Genomic DNA, 14,162 nt, shown 5'->3' with positions numbered 1-14,162 from the left:
ATTATGAGGAGGACTATTTGTTGACACTGTGATGATGTTACTGGCTCGTTGTAGCTGCACGTGTCTCTGCGTCACAGCGTTTCTGCTGCCCTAGCGACAGAGCGGTGCCATCTGGGGACAACGTCGCTCCAAGTACTAAGAAAACAAATAAATAAACTCTGGACCAGACTGATCGATTGAATGAAAGCAGACTGTAACATAAATCTTTTATCTGTGAGCTGAATAATGGTCAACAACAAAAGGTTGCTCTATCTAAACAGTTAAGGATTAGCTTGTTGTGTGACTCTGGTGCCTAATGAAACTGTAGCTTACATTAACTACTACAGTGATAAATTCAAGAGACATTCACTCAGTTGTCCACGTAGTGGCAGTATTAGTACACAATTTGAAGTTGAAAACAAGATCCCGGCGGGATGGCACTAAACAAGCTAGAAATAAAACGCGTCAATAAACAGGATATGGGCGTGTCTTGCATTTCTAAATAAGATGCAAAACAAACATGTATTGTGGCAAGCAGGAATACTAAAGTAGTAAAGTGTGCAAAAATTCCTAACTAAGCTTATGAATTATTATCAAAATTGTATCTTTAATTATTTCTCTGTAATTTTGCTCCATGTTTCAAGTTTTCCGTGACGGCTTTTAACATTGGTTTTATTTTGAAAAGCACATACCGGATGTTTTGATTTTCGCCTTGCTAGCTTGAGTACTAGCAGAGAAAGAAAAGAGACGGTAAATGGATCAGGCGGTAGAAATGGAGAGCGAAAGGACTGGGAACAAAAATGTTCAAGAGCCATGGCGTGGCTGCATGACACAATAAATGAACCTCACCTCCCTACAAGGACCTCTCTGACCTGCAGAGTCAAAGCCTTGGCATCGAGCTGCCAAAGCAGAGAATTTTTATTTCGGTTTGCTTTGGTCTTCCCTCGTTTAACCCAAGCAGAGAGAGCACGCAACGTTTCTACCGAGCAGGATCTGCAGAGTCTGTGACTAACAGTCTCGTCTGACAGCTTCAGAGGTAAAAACTAGGGACTTTTCTCTGCGAACGGTCACTCACACAACACTGCTGTTTGTTTACTATTAGCACAGCGCCCAAAGCTCAAGTTAGTCATACACCCCTTTTATTGTTTCCTAGCTTATTTTTTTTTCTCAGCATGTTAGCAAGTGCAGTGAAAACATTTAAGCTGGTCCTTATTGAACTGACGTGGTTCACACAGTGGCGCAGCGACATGCAGGATTATRAAATGATTCGAGGAGCTAGGCTAATGTTAGCAGCTGACCACATGGGACTGTGTTGTTGTTGTGTTTATGTGTCCTTCTTGTCAGTGAGTGGAAGTCTGCCCAGGCTTGTCTCACTAAGCATAAAGCTGTACTTTTAGCTCAGTCAAAGCCTTAACATTTGTTCTGAGGTCATATTAATCCATTATATGTATAGTTTATGACATGACAGTCTTGTCAAATGGCAACAGTGGCACTCTGTGCCACATGGCTAGCACAAACAGGTTTTCATAAAGAACAAAAATAATGAATAAGGATTTTAGGCTCCTAGTTAGTCTTAAGGTAATGACAGATAATGGTTAGCTGGTAAGTATTTAAACTTATAAACAGTTTTAGCTTGGTACTTGAGTGCATTTTTGACATGTGTCCCAGTGGGTCAAGAGTTTTTTTTTTCTCCCCCACAGGAAGCTCAGTATGAGTCGAGATGGATGGATGAAGAAGAAAGCCAATACCAGTGAAGACAATGGTTGGGCTGAAAGGGTGAGTATTCCCATACAGCTCTGAGAGCTTCACGAAGCCCATAAACAATCAGCAGCATAATGCAGTGGGTTTATGCAGAGTGTTCCCTTAGTTGGAAACTGAAAGCTGGCCTCTGTGCTTCCCCTCCATCATGCCCATTCATTTAACAATGAGAAATGTAAGGAGGTAATGGCCCTTCTTTGTGTAATGAAGTACAATTAGAGATGAAATTCAACATTACAGTAATCAATGCATTCAGACTTCTGGTATAGCTCATAACAGCAGTAGAGATATATTAAAGGCCAGACAGCAATAAGACGGGTAGCAGATTTGGATTATAATACCTGTTTAAAAAATTGCATAGGTTGTAACACCTGATTTTAAGTTTTAACTGATGCACAGTAGCTAATTATTTTGTGATAGAATTTGTTATATGTTTATTAGCGAACAACCAGTTTARTATATGAGTAGTTGTGCATTATTCCTAGAAAATATTGTGGTTATAAAGTAGGGCTGCAAAATGTATTGAAAATTTATCATTATCATGAGAACAGCTTGTGCAATATCTCATAAAAAGAATGCATAAACTGGAATAAATGTTTGGCTCAAAATGTCCTGATGCATCTCAGTAATCCAGGTAGAAAAAAATCAAAAAGAAAAAATAAGTACGGTAGGTCCTCTGGATGGGTTCTTCTTTAGTGAAACGTTTCGTCTCTCGTCCAAGAGTCTTCTTCAGTCTGATGAGTTTCAGGTGAACTCAGCCTTAAAAGCACTGCCTCCACATGGTGGACAAAGAGGTCAGTCACATGCAAAAGAGGGCCATCGCTTAACAATAGGCTTGATTAGTTCTATTGTTCTTAGAGGGTCATGTGCCCCATCACCTGACTTATTCAGGTAGTTCACCCCAAAGATCCAGTTCCCCGGCAAAAACAGAGTAATGTATATGCTGTTAAGTGTCAGGAGGACTGTGATCAGTTATACATTGGGAAAACAAAACAGCCACTGTTCAAAAGAATGAACCAGCACAGACGAGCTACTTTGTCGGGTCAGGACTCAGCAGTTTACACTCATTTACAGGCCAGCGGTCACTCTTTCAGGGATGAAGATGTTCTCATCCTTGATAGAGAGGAACGTTGGTTTGAGAGAGGAGTAAAAKAAGCCATCTTTGTGAAGAAAAACTGTCCACCATTAAACAGAGTTGGAGGCCTTCATGTCCAGTTGTCCTCCTTCTACAACGCTGTTATTGCAAGTATGACTCAGCCCCCTGTGAGCAAAAGGTGTGAATCAGGGCCCCAATGATAACCAACACAAAGAGGGGAAAAAAAAACCAAGGGGACTTTGAGCCCTGCCAGCATTCATTACGTACACATGACACGACACCTAAGAACCGCAGCATTCAAACCAATAAGTCAGGTGATGGGGCACATAACCCTCTATGAACAATAGAGCCAATCAAGCCTATTGTTAAGCGATGGTCCTCTTTTGCATGTGACTAACCTGTTTGTCCACCATGTGGAGGCAGTGCTCTTAAAGCTTAGGTAATAGTTGACGCGACGCACAGGGTGCAAGGGGGTTTGCGTCAAAAGTTACGCAATTGCATCGTCCCCACCCCCGCGCGTTGGCCCCACGTTGTGTCCTGACGCGTGGTTGTGCACCTCCAAAATTTTGAAGGTCCGCAAAGGCTGCGCGCCACTCGTCGCAAAGGTGCTCTCGTTGAACAGGTCCGAATGTACCGGCATCTGTATAATCCCTCCAGGAGAGATCATAAAGACAACCAGATGGCACAAAACTCATGGAAGGAAATGGCAACGGCTTCAAAGAAAGATGAGTTAATATGCCAGACGACAAGGAAAAATATTTACAACCGGTTTGTGATCCTGGAGGAAACAAACCAGTGTTGCTCTCTCAGTTCGTGAAGCACAGAGAAACTGATAAAATGGAAAAAGAGGTAAATATTGTTACTTTGTTATGTGTGACGTCAAGCGTTTCTTCTTCTACACTCTTCTCGGCTACTTTTCCGCTGCTTTGGCACCGTACCGCTGTCTGTCGGTGATAACATGAACGTCAACTATGTTTTCACACAGCGCGCGGCTCAGGAGCGCGCCCGCTCCGCAGAGCTTCCGCGACAACCCAAAGCACGACTATAACCCAGCCTTAAGGCTGAGTTCACCTGAAACTCATCTGACTGAAGAAGTCTCTTGGAGGAGAGACGAARCGTTTCACTAAAGAAGAACCCATCCAGAGGACCTACAAATTTTTTTCTTTTTGGTTGGCTCAAAAGTTTGCATTTATAAGTTTTGTCATTCAGATGGAAGCTTGAACTTTTTCACCAATCAATCACACATTTGGCCAATTGGATGTTTCTCTTCATATTTAAAAAGTAAATTCATGCTGAAATGGAAATGACTAGGTTTTTTTTAATCTGAACCCAGAACAGAAAGACATCAACACTACATACTTATGTATTTGTTTATTTATTGCGTCATGTCGTTATCGCAATATTAAGCACTGTTATCGCACATTGCAGGTTTTCCTAATATCGTGCAGCCTTATTATAAATTGTGCATTTAACTGGGATGACAATTACATCTATAGTCATTTCTGACATATCAAAAAACTGTGTGGTTGCAGTTAGCTGCAGAGAATTTGGTTGATGGAAACAGTCCAAATAGTTTTTCTGATGTTTTAACTGTTTGTTTTTTAACAGTTCTTTATTTTTTTCATTGTGTTTTGTCTCACACAGGGCGGCTATATGGCTGCCAAGGTCTCAAAGCTGGATGAGCAGTTTAAACTTGATGCCCCGAGAGAAAAACAGAAAGAAGGGACATGCTCCGGCATCTTCAGCGGTGTGGCTATTTATGTCAATGGATACACAGGTAACACTCTGCACACACACTCCTTTCATCGTCTTATTGTATGTCTCATTTGCCTTCAACGCATCACAATCTCTTCAAATAACCTTTTGGAGCAAAAGGAAGAAAATGTTTTCAGGTTCTGTCTTAGTATTCTGCATTACCTTTCTAATTTCTCCTTTTATAACGGCTGGGTTTTTTTCCCCAGCTTTTGAGCTGACATTTTTTAAAGATACTACAACACTTTCAATTGAACAGAAAAAATATTAAAAATATAAATCAAGCCAAAGGAAGAGGGTTCTCTAACAAATAACAAACATCTGTCAGTCATTTCGCACGAGATCAAAGATGCAATGCTTAGATTTTCAGTTGAAGACAGCGAGTGTGGTTTAAAAACTACTACTTTTCAGGGGAGTTGGTTCACATTGACACTGAGAAACAAGGCGATGCTGCATCCTGATGAATTGATGATCTTCAGCCTGTTATTATGCATGTCAGGATGCTGTTGAAGGCTTTCGAAATAGCTCAGATTTCAGCTACGCAGACTTTTAGTTTTTTTTTATGTGCAGACTTTTCCTCTCATTATGCCTCTGCCCACTGGGTCCGGAGGCATATTGTTCTCTGGCTGCTTTTGTATTAGTGCAGTGTCCGTCCGTCACGGGTGGTCTTGTGTGCACGATGTCTCCTACATGAAATCATATATTTACCCTTAGGGTAGTACTGAGTTTGATTATATTTGGGCATCAAAGGGTCAAAGGTCAAGGTCGTTTATGATGATTGGTAACATAAAATTGGCATTTTTTTCTAATTCCTCGACAATACAAATAAAATACCTGGTTAAATGATATGGTAAATATCAAAGATGAAGTCATGTTTAGACATTTTTGATGTAGTTACATACTTTTTAGAATGTTTAAGTCCCAAAATATAGGTAAAGGTAACTTCATGTCCAGTGCTTTCAATGCCGATGACTCTAGGGCCGGCAGAGGCATGCCACTTCTACCTTGTTCTTTCAAAGCAACCTGATCTGTCTTACAAACTTTTGCTCATAGTCATAAAGCGTGCTTATACGGTGAATTGTGAATTCCAAATTGACCTCAGGAGTGAGTGTTAGTGAGTATGTGTGTGTGTGTGTGTCTGGTATCTGTTCCTTGCTAAATATGAAATAGATTAATGTGAGTCTGGAAAACAAATTAATGCCATACTGTTTTTATTTTATTTTATGGTGTGAACAGAGCCAAGTGCAGATGAACTCCGCAGGTTGATGATGCTGCATGGAGGTCAGTTCCACATGTATTACTCACGCTCTAAGACCACTCACATCATCGCCAACAACTTACCCAACTGTAAAATTCAGGATCTCAAGGGGGAAAAGGTCATCAGGCCAGAGTGGATCACCGACAGGTGAGTTTATTGCAAGAGAAGAATTTCTACATTCAGTATCACATCCGTACAATATTAGATTAAAATCTCTATTTGTCGTTTCTAATACAGTATCAAGGCCGGGCACCTCCTGCCACACTTAAAATACCAGCTGTACGCTAAACAGAAGAACACGCTCTTCTCTGGCATGATCTGGCACCACAACTCAGAGACTGCAGGATCGAGCCACTGCCCCCTTCAGCCGAGTGTTCATCAAAAGCTCCATTTGCCTCAGCAGAACACTGAGTTCTCTGTTTCCCACAGTGGAGGATCCTCATCCAGCTGTAGGAACAACTCCATCCCTGTCCCAGTCCACTGTGAAGCCAACCTGCAGTCCACCCAGCATAGTTTTAAAGCTCGCTTGGTTAACCCCAAACTGAGTCGTTCGGAGTCCAGCCAGCTTTCAGATTCCCGGCACAGCAGGTCTTCACTCACAAACCCACTTTCTAACCAATGCAACACAAAGACCCACACAAAGCACCCCCACAAATCTCCACAACCGGCTCACCTGCTTGGAGAAGAATTAAAAATGTGAGTATGCAATAAAAAGTTAGATCTTTTTTTAACTTTTATTTACTCACAGAATTAGGAAATCTAAGTTAATGTGAACTTATATTTTTATGTATTTTGTTGTATAGAAATGGAGTACTGCAGACCTCATTGGATATCACGAGCCATTCCAAAATGAATGAAATGCAAGAGTGTAGAGAAGATGGTTTCTGTTCTGATGGGGTTTCAAAGGGGGTGAATAAAGCCCCCCTGAGCAATGGACACGTTCATCCTTTTAACGGTGCCTTAAAGTCAGAGGACTCGTCCCTCGTTAGAGATCCATTCTCATCTCACAGGGACGTCTCTAAATGTAAAATAAAGAAATCAACAGATAAACCTCAGAGTCCTCCAAAACAGATGAACGCTGACCCATATGAGTTCCCCCCCAGCCCTCCAAAGCAGTCTGACCTCCTACCTGGTTTTGTGGAGCAACCCTGCACACAAGGAGCCGATGGCCATAAACCACCCACCTCCCACGAGGCTTTACAAGCCAACGACATCCAGCTCCTGCCTAAACGCCTCCACCCTCACACTCAGGTCCCAGCCGTTTCTGAGCAAACTCCTCCATCCGTTTCATCTCGCTCCACTTTGCAGTCCTCGGTTAGACTGAACGGGAGTCACCAAGATGCCTTCTCATCTGACCTGACGTTCCTCAGCACAACCTCCGTAACAGCCAAACCTGATCCGCCCACCGACGAGACCTCATTGAAGACCTCCGATCTTCTGCTGGAACAGACAGGCGGTCTGATCTCGGAGTACTACTCTCACTCGCGTTTGCACCAGATCTCCACGTGGAGGGTTGGCTTTTCTGAGTATGTCAACGAGTTGCACAGCAAACGGAAAGCCACAGGGGTCACCTCTTGTCCTGGCAAAGATCGACTGAGGAAGTCTACAGCTCAGCGGTCTACAAACAGTCAGGGTAGGAAAGGATGGTTCACTTTGTTGTTTCGTTTTATGAATTTGTGGTTGCATGTTATCTTAATGCAGGGATGTCAAATTCGTTTTCACAGAGGGCCCCATGAGCTTTATGGTGGCCCTCAAAGGGCCAGTTGTAATTAACTGTGGCGTTTGATGTTTAATTTCGACTAAACAAAAAACATTATGTTCCTTGTCTCATTGCTACAGCTGAGCATCTCTAACAAACAATAACTGAGCTCTATGTGGTATTTCCTACATAGGAACAGTGTTTTAATGTGTCCTCTTATTAGGGATGGGTACCGAATTCAATCCTTTTTAAGTACAGACCGAATTCTGTCGGTACTACCGAGAACCTATTCGTGTAACGTCAAACGGTACCATGTTTTGGTACCTAAACGCATCATTGTGACTGTATTGGTGTAAGAGTGGTAAGTTTTCCGTGCTTGTCCTGAATGCAGCATAGCGCAAGAGCGTAATGATGTCAGCTGCCGCTGGTTCAGTAAACAGAGTTCGGTCTGAACGTAGCTTGAAAGCCTCGCACCTCCTAAACTCGTCGAACAGACCACCTCTGAATTATCTGGTGGATGAATTATCTTGTGAGCATGACGTTCACTTGCTCAAAGTAAATAAAGTACCGCCACTTTCTTTATTTCATCCACCATTAAACAGAGACCGGCAGAGGAAAACAACAGAGGCGCTTCCCGACAGTCCGAACACGTCTGACCTGAATGAACACAAGCAGCCAACTTGAAGTGTTGGACACGTTTTGGATGCTCAAAACGTAGCTTGAATATCTTTTATTCATTTTAATTCAATCCTCTTTTGCTTATTAGATTTAAACTTTTTTGCCTTCCATGGATCTCCATCACACGATTTTTCTAGTGGGAAATGACAAATAGAAATACGTGGAGCTGGATTTTAATTTGTGCAATAAGACAAAACACTACGTTAGTTGTTTTCAAGAGTTTGCACTTTAAAGAAATAAGTTACACAACTGATGTTACAATACATAGAGTTGGATGTTGTCTTGATATTTGTTAATTTTTTATATTGAGAAATATGTAAAAAAAAGTTTATTATAAAAAAAAACTCACACAAAGTGCCGAAAATTGGTACCGTTAAGTACCGTTACCAGAAATTGGTACCAAATGATTCAAATGCCAAAAGTACCCATCCCTACCTCTTATAAACACTGAAAGGTATTACATATATGACTGACTAAAAGTGAAATAAATTATACAGAAATACTATTAAAAGTAAAAGTAAGAGAGCTTCACTCACTGTTGAGTTGTGGTGAGTAGTTACTGTCTTGAATTCTGAACTCTCCCACTTTCCTACAGGGAATTCCCATGCATGATTGACATGCATTATGGGAGATGTAGTTTATGATCAATGCTGGCTTTAAAGCAGCTTATTTTGAGACGTTAATACAGTTACTCAATATAGTTACTCAAAGCCGACAACTCAGGGTCCGGGCAAATATTATTCTCTTCCACCTTTTAAATTTGTTTATATTTGTTGCATTGAATCATAAATTTAGAGTTTACCATTGATTATAATTTGTTTTTTAAATAAATTACCATACGTTTAAAGGGATCCACGATTAGTTGTAACATTAGACTTTATTTAATAAACATATTATTTTAACTTTAAAATAAACACTGTAAAAATACTGTATGTAGGCTGTTTAGTTTTTATAATTTTTAAACTAAAAGTTTAAAAAAATTACACAGACAGAGCCATTTTATTTACATGCAAAGCATTCTGGGTAAATGTTGACGTGGATAGGTCCTTGGTGCGAGGCTGCTAGCGAGCTATATCCACCCTGAAGTTTAATCTTGGACAATATCTGACTATCGTCTCTTTTAAATGAAACCAGAGAGCGTTGACAGAGAGGAGAAGGTAGAAACGACTCAGTCTGTAACTGAAAAATATGGATGGAGGACCTCAGTTTAGCTTGTTTGTCGTGCTAGCACCGAGCTAATACATATAAGGCAATATAGCGTCAACGCTAACATGAAGGCTAACAGGCTAAGTTGAGGTTCTTCTTCCATGAAGCAGCTCTGTTGTCCTCCATCTATATTTTCAGTTACAGGCTGAGTCATTTCTACCTTCTCCTCTCTGTCAACGCTCTCTGGTTTCATTTAAAAGAGTCGATCATCAGATATTGTCCAAGATTAACCTTCAGGGTGGATATAGCTCGCTAGCAGCCTCGCACCGAGGACCTATCCACGTCATCATTTACCCAGAATGCTTTGTGTGTAAATAAAATGGCTTTGTCCGTGTTAAAATATATTTTTAAAAATTTACAAAACTAAACATCCTACAGTATTTTTACAGTCTTTATTTTACAGTTAAAATAAATGTTTATGAAATAAAGTCTAATGTTACAACTAATCAGGGATCCCTTTAACAAGATAGAACTCGATGCCAACTGTTGCTGATGTCCCCCATCATGGACTGACAGACAGAAGGGCGGAGAGCATTTTTTAAGTCCTCCGCTTCCGTGACAGGCAAAAAAAAAAAAAAAAAACTAAAATTTAGCAGGCCCAATAGAAGTCACCTTAGGGTCAAATTTGACTGTTTATTTTCCATCAAAATATCACTCTGTTCTGCTGTGACATGCCCCATGATGAAAGTTTTTTCTTAAATTATAACACATGAAAACAAAGTAGTTTCTGTGAAATTAAGGGAATGAAAATGTTCCAATTTATTGCTGTGTTTTTATTTTGAGCTCCAGAAAAGTGAATTGACATCTTTGTTTGTGTCAGGCACGTCAGCACCAGGCAGCATTAAATCTTGTATCTTTCACGTGGATATGGACTGTTTCTTCGTGTCTGTTGGGATCCGACACAAACCGGAGCTTAAAGGCAAGACACCTTTTATGTGTTCAGACATGTGCTGTCTGGAAAACATTCATTTATACTGTATTATATATACATCTTGGATTGGCAGATATTTAAAAAAATGTTTTTGCTTCTCGTTGAATTACTGGTTTTCCTGCAGGGAAGCCTGTAGCTGTTACCAGTAACCGTGGACAGGGCAGAGTTCCCATAAGAACTGGAGCTAACCTGCAGGTGGAGCTGGAGTACTACCAGAGGAAATATACTCAGCCAGGTGAGATTTTATCTAACATATTTGTCATAGAGCCACGTACATGTCTAAATTAAGTTCAACTTTAAATTTAATGTTAATCAGGAAAAGCAGATGATGATCTGTCTGGTACTCCCTCACAAGACACGCCCGACTCTTATGGCACCGGTACAGACCAGGAGGCTGCAGCTCTCTCAATGGCAGAAATTGCATCATGCAGTTATGAGGCTAGGTAAGATATAAACTCATCATGACTGTCCTAAACAAGGTGAAATATTAATGGATTTATTTTCTTTTTAGGCAGGCAGGAGTGAAGAACGGGATGTTTTTTGGCAAAGCAAAACAGCTGTGTCCCTCATTGCAGTCTGTCCCTTATGATTTTGAAGCCTATAAAGAGGTGGCTCTGAACCTGTATGAAATTCTGGCCAGGTAAAAAAAAAAATCTGAGCTCTTTCTTTCACTCACTTTTTGTTTTTGCTCTCCATTGAAATGATAAATTCTTTATTTGCTCTTTATAGTTACACCCACGACATCGAGGCTCTGAGCTGTGATGAAGCGCTGGTCGATGCTTCTGCTCTGTGCACTGAGGTTGGCGTCAGCCCTGATGATTTAGCCAAAGCCATCAGAGCAGACATCAAGGAGAAAACGGGGTGCAGCGCTTCAGTGGGGATGGGTGAGTCAGCGTTTGCCTCACACTGTAAAGTACACCAGTATCAGTCGCGTCTGATCAAACTCTGATCTGTTCAGGGTCTAACATCCTGTTGGCTCGGCTGGCAACTCGCAAGGCCAAACCCAACGGCCAGTACTTCCTTAGATCTGAAGAAGTGGATGATTTTATCAGGGATCTACCAGTGACCAATTTACCAGGTATATAAAACAAAACATTACATTTAATTTGATATAAAAATAGATTTTGAATCAATTGTAAATTTAATATTTTGGGTTCAATGCAACAAAATAAACACATTTAAAAGGTAAAAGATAATGAATTTTACATGTTTCCACTCCCATTATTGTTTAGTGTCTATTATCATTATGGTGATTTAAATACTTGATTTTAATACTATCCTTATTTATTTTCCCAGGCGTTGGACATGTTATGGCTAAAAAACTTGCTGGTATGGGTGTGAAGTCATGTGGGGAGCTCCAGCAAGTGTCTTTATCTCAGCTGCAGAAAAAGTTTGGACCCCGCACTGGGCAAACTCTATTCCGCTTCTGTAGGGGTTTGGATGACCGGCCTGTCCGCTTTAAAAAGGAAAGAAAGTCTGTCTCTGCTGAGATGAACTACAACATTCGCTTTACCACGGTGAGAGGAGCAGCTGTGTGTGTTTTATCCTGCGTCTGTTTTGTAACGTTGCATTCCTAAGCTTCCCGTTTTAAAACTCACTAGGTCGATGAAGCAGAATGTTTTCTGACTAATTTATCGATGGAGGTGCAGCGACGTTTACAAGAAGCTGGACTGCGGGGTCGCAGAGTCACCCTTAAGGTCATGGTTCGCAAGGTCGGAGCACCTCTGGAACCTGCTAAATACGGCGGTCATGGCATATGTGATAATCTAGCCAGGTTAGAAAAATCAGAAGTCTTGTGTGTAATAAGTTAAAAAAAGAGATTTAAAAGAGAAATGCTTATTTTTCATTTCTCTCACTGACAGGACTGTGATGCTCGCTCAGTCCACCGACAGTGGGCAGCTCATCGCCTCTGCTGTCTTGAAGCTGTTCCACGCCATGAAGCTGCAGGTCAAGGACCTAAGAGGTGTCGGCATTCAGGTTCAGCTCCTTGAGGGAAATCAGTCTGTCACACATGACTGCCGGGGTCCTCGAACACGCTCCATCAAAAACATGTTATTAGGCCAGGGACTGAGTGCCACGTCCAATAACAAAGGTCTGCTTGGTCATCCTCATTCAGTTTTTGCCATCGTCTAGAAATTATCTAGAAACCCTAGTACATTTTTCATAACGGTTACAACTGTTGCAGACACTCGCCAATATCCAACGGTTCATCCAAGCAGCTCGTCACATCATCCTGCTGAGCCACTTCCAGGAACAAGCAAAGACCATCCAGAGTGCAGAAAAAGACCAAAACATTCCCGGACACGTCTCAACTTCAGTATTGAAGTTCCATCCCCTTCGCAGGTAAATCCTGGAAGGAACTGCCTGACAGATCAGAAACACAAGTTTATGATGACAGTTTTTATTTGATGTTGGTAATGTAGCCGACTAGAGTAGATGCCTTTTTAATGTCTCTCTCTTCTTTTTACTTAAAGACCAGGTTTCTTTTTATAGATGTTAAATTCTGATGTGTGTTAAAATATTTGCATTTCTACTGGATCATTTGTTTTCTTGAGAGATGAATAGATATCGCTCTTCCTATCTTTGAATAGATTGTGTTTCTGAATTGTCTGTTAGGTGGATCTTTCTGTCCTTGAGGCCCTTCCTGCAGAGCTCAGAGAGCAAGTGGAGCAGTCATGGACTAAAAGAGAGGAGAGGCCGAATAACTTTCATCCCCTTAATTTGTACATTTCCTCCCCTGATCCTCGTTCAGCGTCCCCTCCTCATCCCGTACCATACAACCCACCTGCAGGAACGTTGGTTCTGCAGATTCCAAACCAGCCCGATAGTCCAGGAATTGTTCTGGAGTTACCGAACTTCTCACAGGTATGACTGAAGCTGTTTGAGATTTTTGTTTTTAATTTTTAGCTCAGTATTTCTGAGGAGTATAGGTTCTTCATTTTATTATTAGTGATGACCTTCGACATCTGTTACGCAACTGCAGGTTGATCCAGATGTATTTGCTGCGCTTCCCAAAGAACTACAGGAAGAATTGAAGTCTGCCTACAATCGTGCAACTAATATTCAAGCCCAGGTCAAAACAGGTGAGTCAACAGTTAAGTGCATTTCAGTTTTACCATCATGTTCTTCGCTTTGACCCATTTTTTTGTTTACCTGCAGTGGAGCAGAAGAACCCACTACTGCAGCTAAAGCAGCCGGGGGTAGGGATCGGTATCGGTCGGGTGAAGCGGCGCTACAAGAGGAAGAACGGAGTTAGTCCTCTAAAAAAAGGAACTTCACCCCTAAAGAGGCGTCAGGTGACAAAGAGTCCATCCAAAACCATACCTCCTGCTGTACGACCACAAGAACCAATGAATGTACCAAAGGTGAGTCAAAGCAAAATTTTAACTACGGTATTAAGTAAGTGTTTTTTTTATTATTAAAACATTTCTAGTGATTTAAAACTTGACCGATTTTTAAGAGCTTTCAAATGTTTTCTCTTCTCAGACTGAAAATGATCCCTCCACCTCAAAACAAGAGACCCCAGCATCTGTGACTCCATCAGTTCCTCGTCCCGTTCCAGCGCTGGCCGGAGCCTGTGAACTGACAGACATCAAAACACTCCTGAGGGAATGGGTCACTACAATAACAGGTACACGTTTAGGAACAAATGTCACAGTTTGTGGTTAGTACTGGAAAATAATTCAATATTGATTATTAGGGATGGGCAGTATGGACTAAAAAATCTATCACGATAATTTCTAGGTTTTATCACGGCAATGAGAAGTGAGGATATAAATATAAATATGTGTATATATATGTATAT

At 41.1% G+C, this 14,162-nt stretch overlaps 1 protein-coding gene across 3 annotated transcripts in view; it reads left to right on the top strand.

The window, feature by feature from the left end:
- Nucleotides 1–726: 726 nt before the first annotated feature.
- The window catches only part of rev1 (REV1 DNA directed polymerase), a 23,964-nt gene continuing 10,528 nt past the window's right edge, over nucleotides 727–14,162 (top strand). Inside the window, exons 1-20 of one of the 3 annotated variants that reach the window (XM_014011679.1) lie at nucleotides 727–1,015; nucleotides 1,680–1,755; nucleotides 4,478–4,610; nucleotides 5,822–5,990; nucleotides 6,081–6,539; nucleotides 6,647–7,476; nucleotides 10,247–10,345; nucleotides 10,482–10,592; nucleotides 10,713–10,800; nucleotides 10,869–10,997; nucleotides 11,087–11,241; nucleotides 11,316–11,435; nucleotides 11,654–11,874; nucleotides 11,959–12,131; nucleotides 12,220–12,449; nucleotides 12,543–12,700; nucleotides 12,974–13,222; nucleotides 13,341–13,440; nucleotides 13,517–13,722; nucleotides 13,844–13,988. In XM_014011679.1, coding sequence (XP_013867133.1) covers nucleotides 1,690–1,755; nucleotides 4,478–4,610; nucleotides 5,822–5,990; nucleotides 6,081–6,539; nucleotides 6,647–7,476; nucleotides 10,247–10,345; nucleotides 10,482–10,592; nucleotides 10,713–10,800; nucleotides 10,869–10,997; nucleotides 11,087–11,241; nucleotides 11,316–11,435; nucleotides 11,654–11,874; nucleotides 11,959–12,131; nucleotides 12,220–12,449; nucleotides 12,543–12,700; nucleotides 12,974–13,222; nucleotides 13,341–13,440; nucleotides 13,517–13,722; nucleotides 13,844–13,988 — 3,841 coding nt within the window. In that variant the 5' untranslated portion in view covers nucleotides 727–1,015; nucleotides 1,680–1,689. Of the gene's footprint in view, nucleotides 1,016–1,679; nucleotides 1,756–4,477; nucleotides 4,611–5,821; nucleotides 5,991–6,080; nucleotides 6,540–6,646; nucleotides 7,477–10,246; nucleotides 10,346–10,481; nucleotides 10,593–10,673; nucleotides 10,801–10,868; nucleotides 10,998–11,086; nucleotides 11,242–11,315; nucleotides 11,436–11,653; nucleotides 11,875–11,958; nucleotides 12,132–12,219; nucleotides 12,450–12,542; nucleotides 12,701–12,973; nucleotides 13,223–13,340; nucleotides 13,441–13,516; nucleotides 13,723–13,843; nucleotides 13,989–14,162 lie in introns of those variants that run through there. The other 2 variants (XM_014011678.1, XM_014011680.1) reach the window with 2 other exon arrangements.

Source organism: Austrofundulus limnaeus, unplaced genomic scaffold, assembly GCF_001266775.1.
Source record: "Austrofundulus limnaeus strain Quisiro unplaced genomic scaffold, Austrofundulus_limnaeus-1.0 Scaffold83, whole genome shotgun sequence".
In the NCBI taxonomy this organism is placed as follows: Eukaryota; Metazoa; Chordata; class Actinopteri; order Cyprinodontiformes; family Rivulidae; genus Austrofundulus; species Austrofundulus limnaeus.
This window is presented reverse-complemented; position numbering and strand designations above follow the sequence as displayed.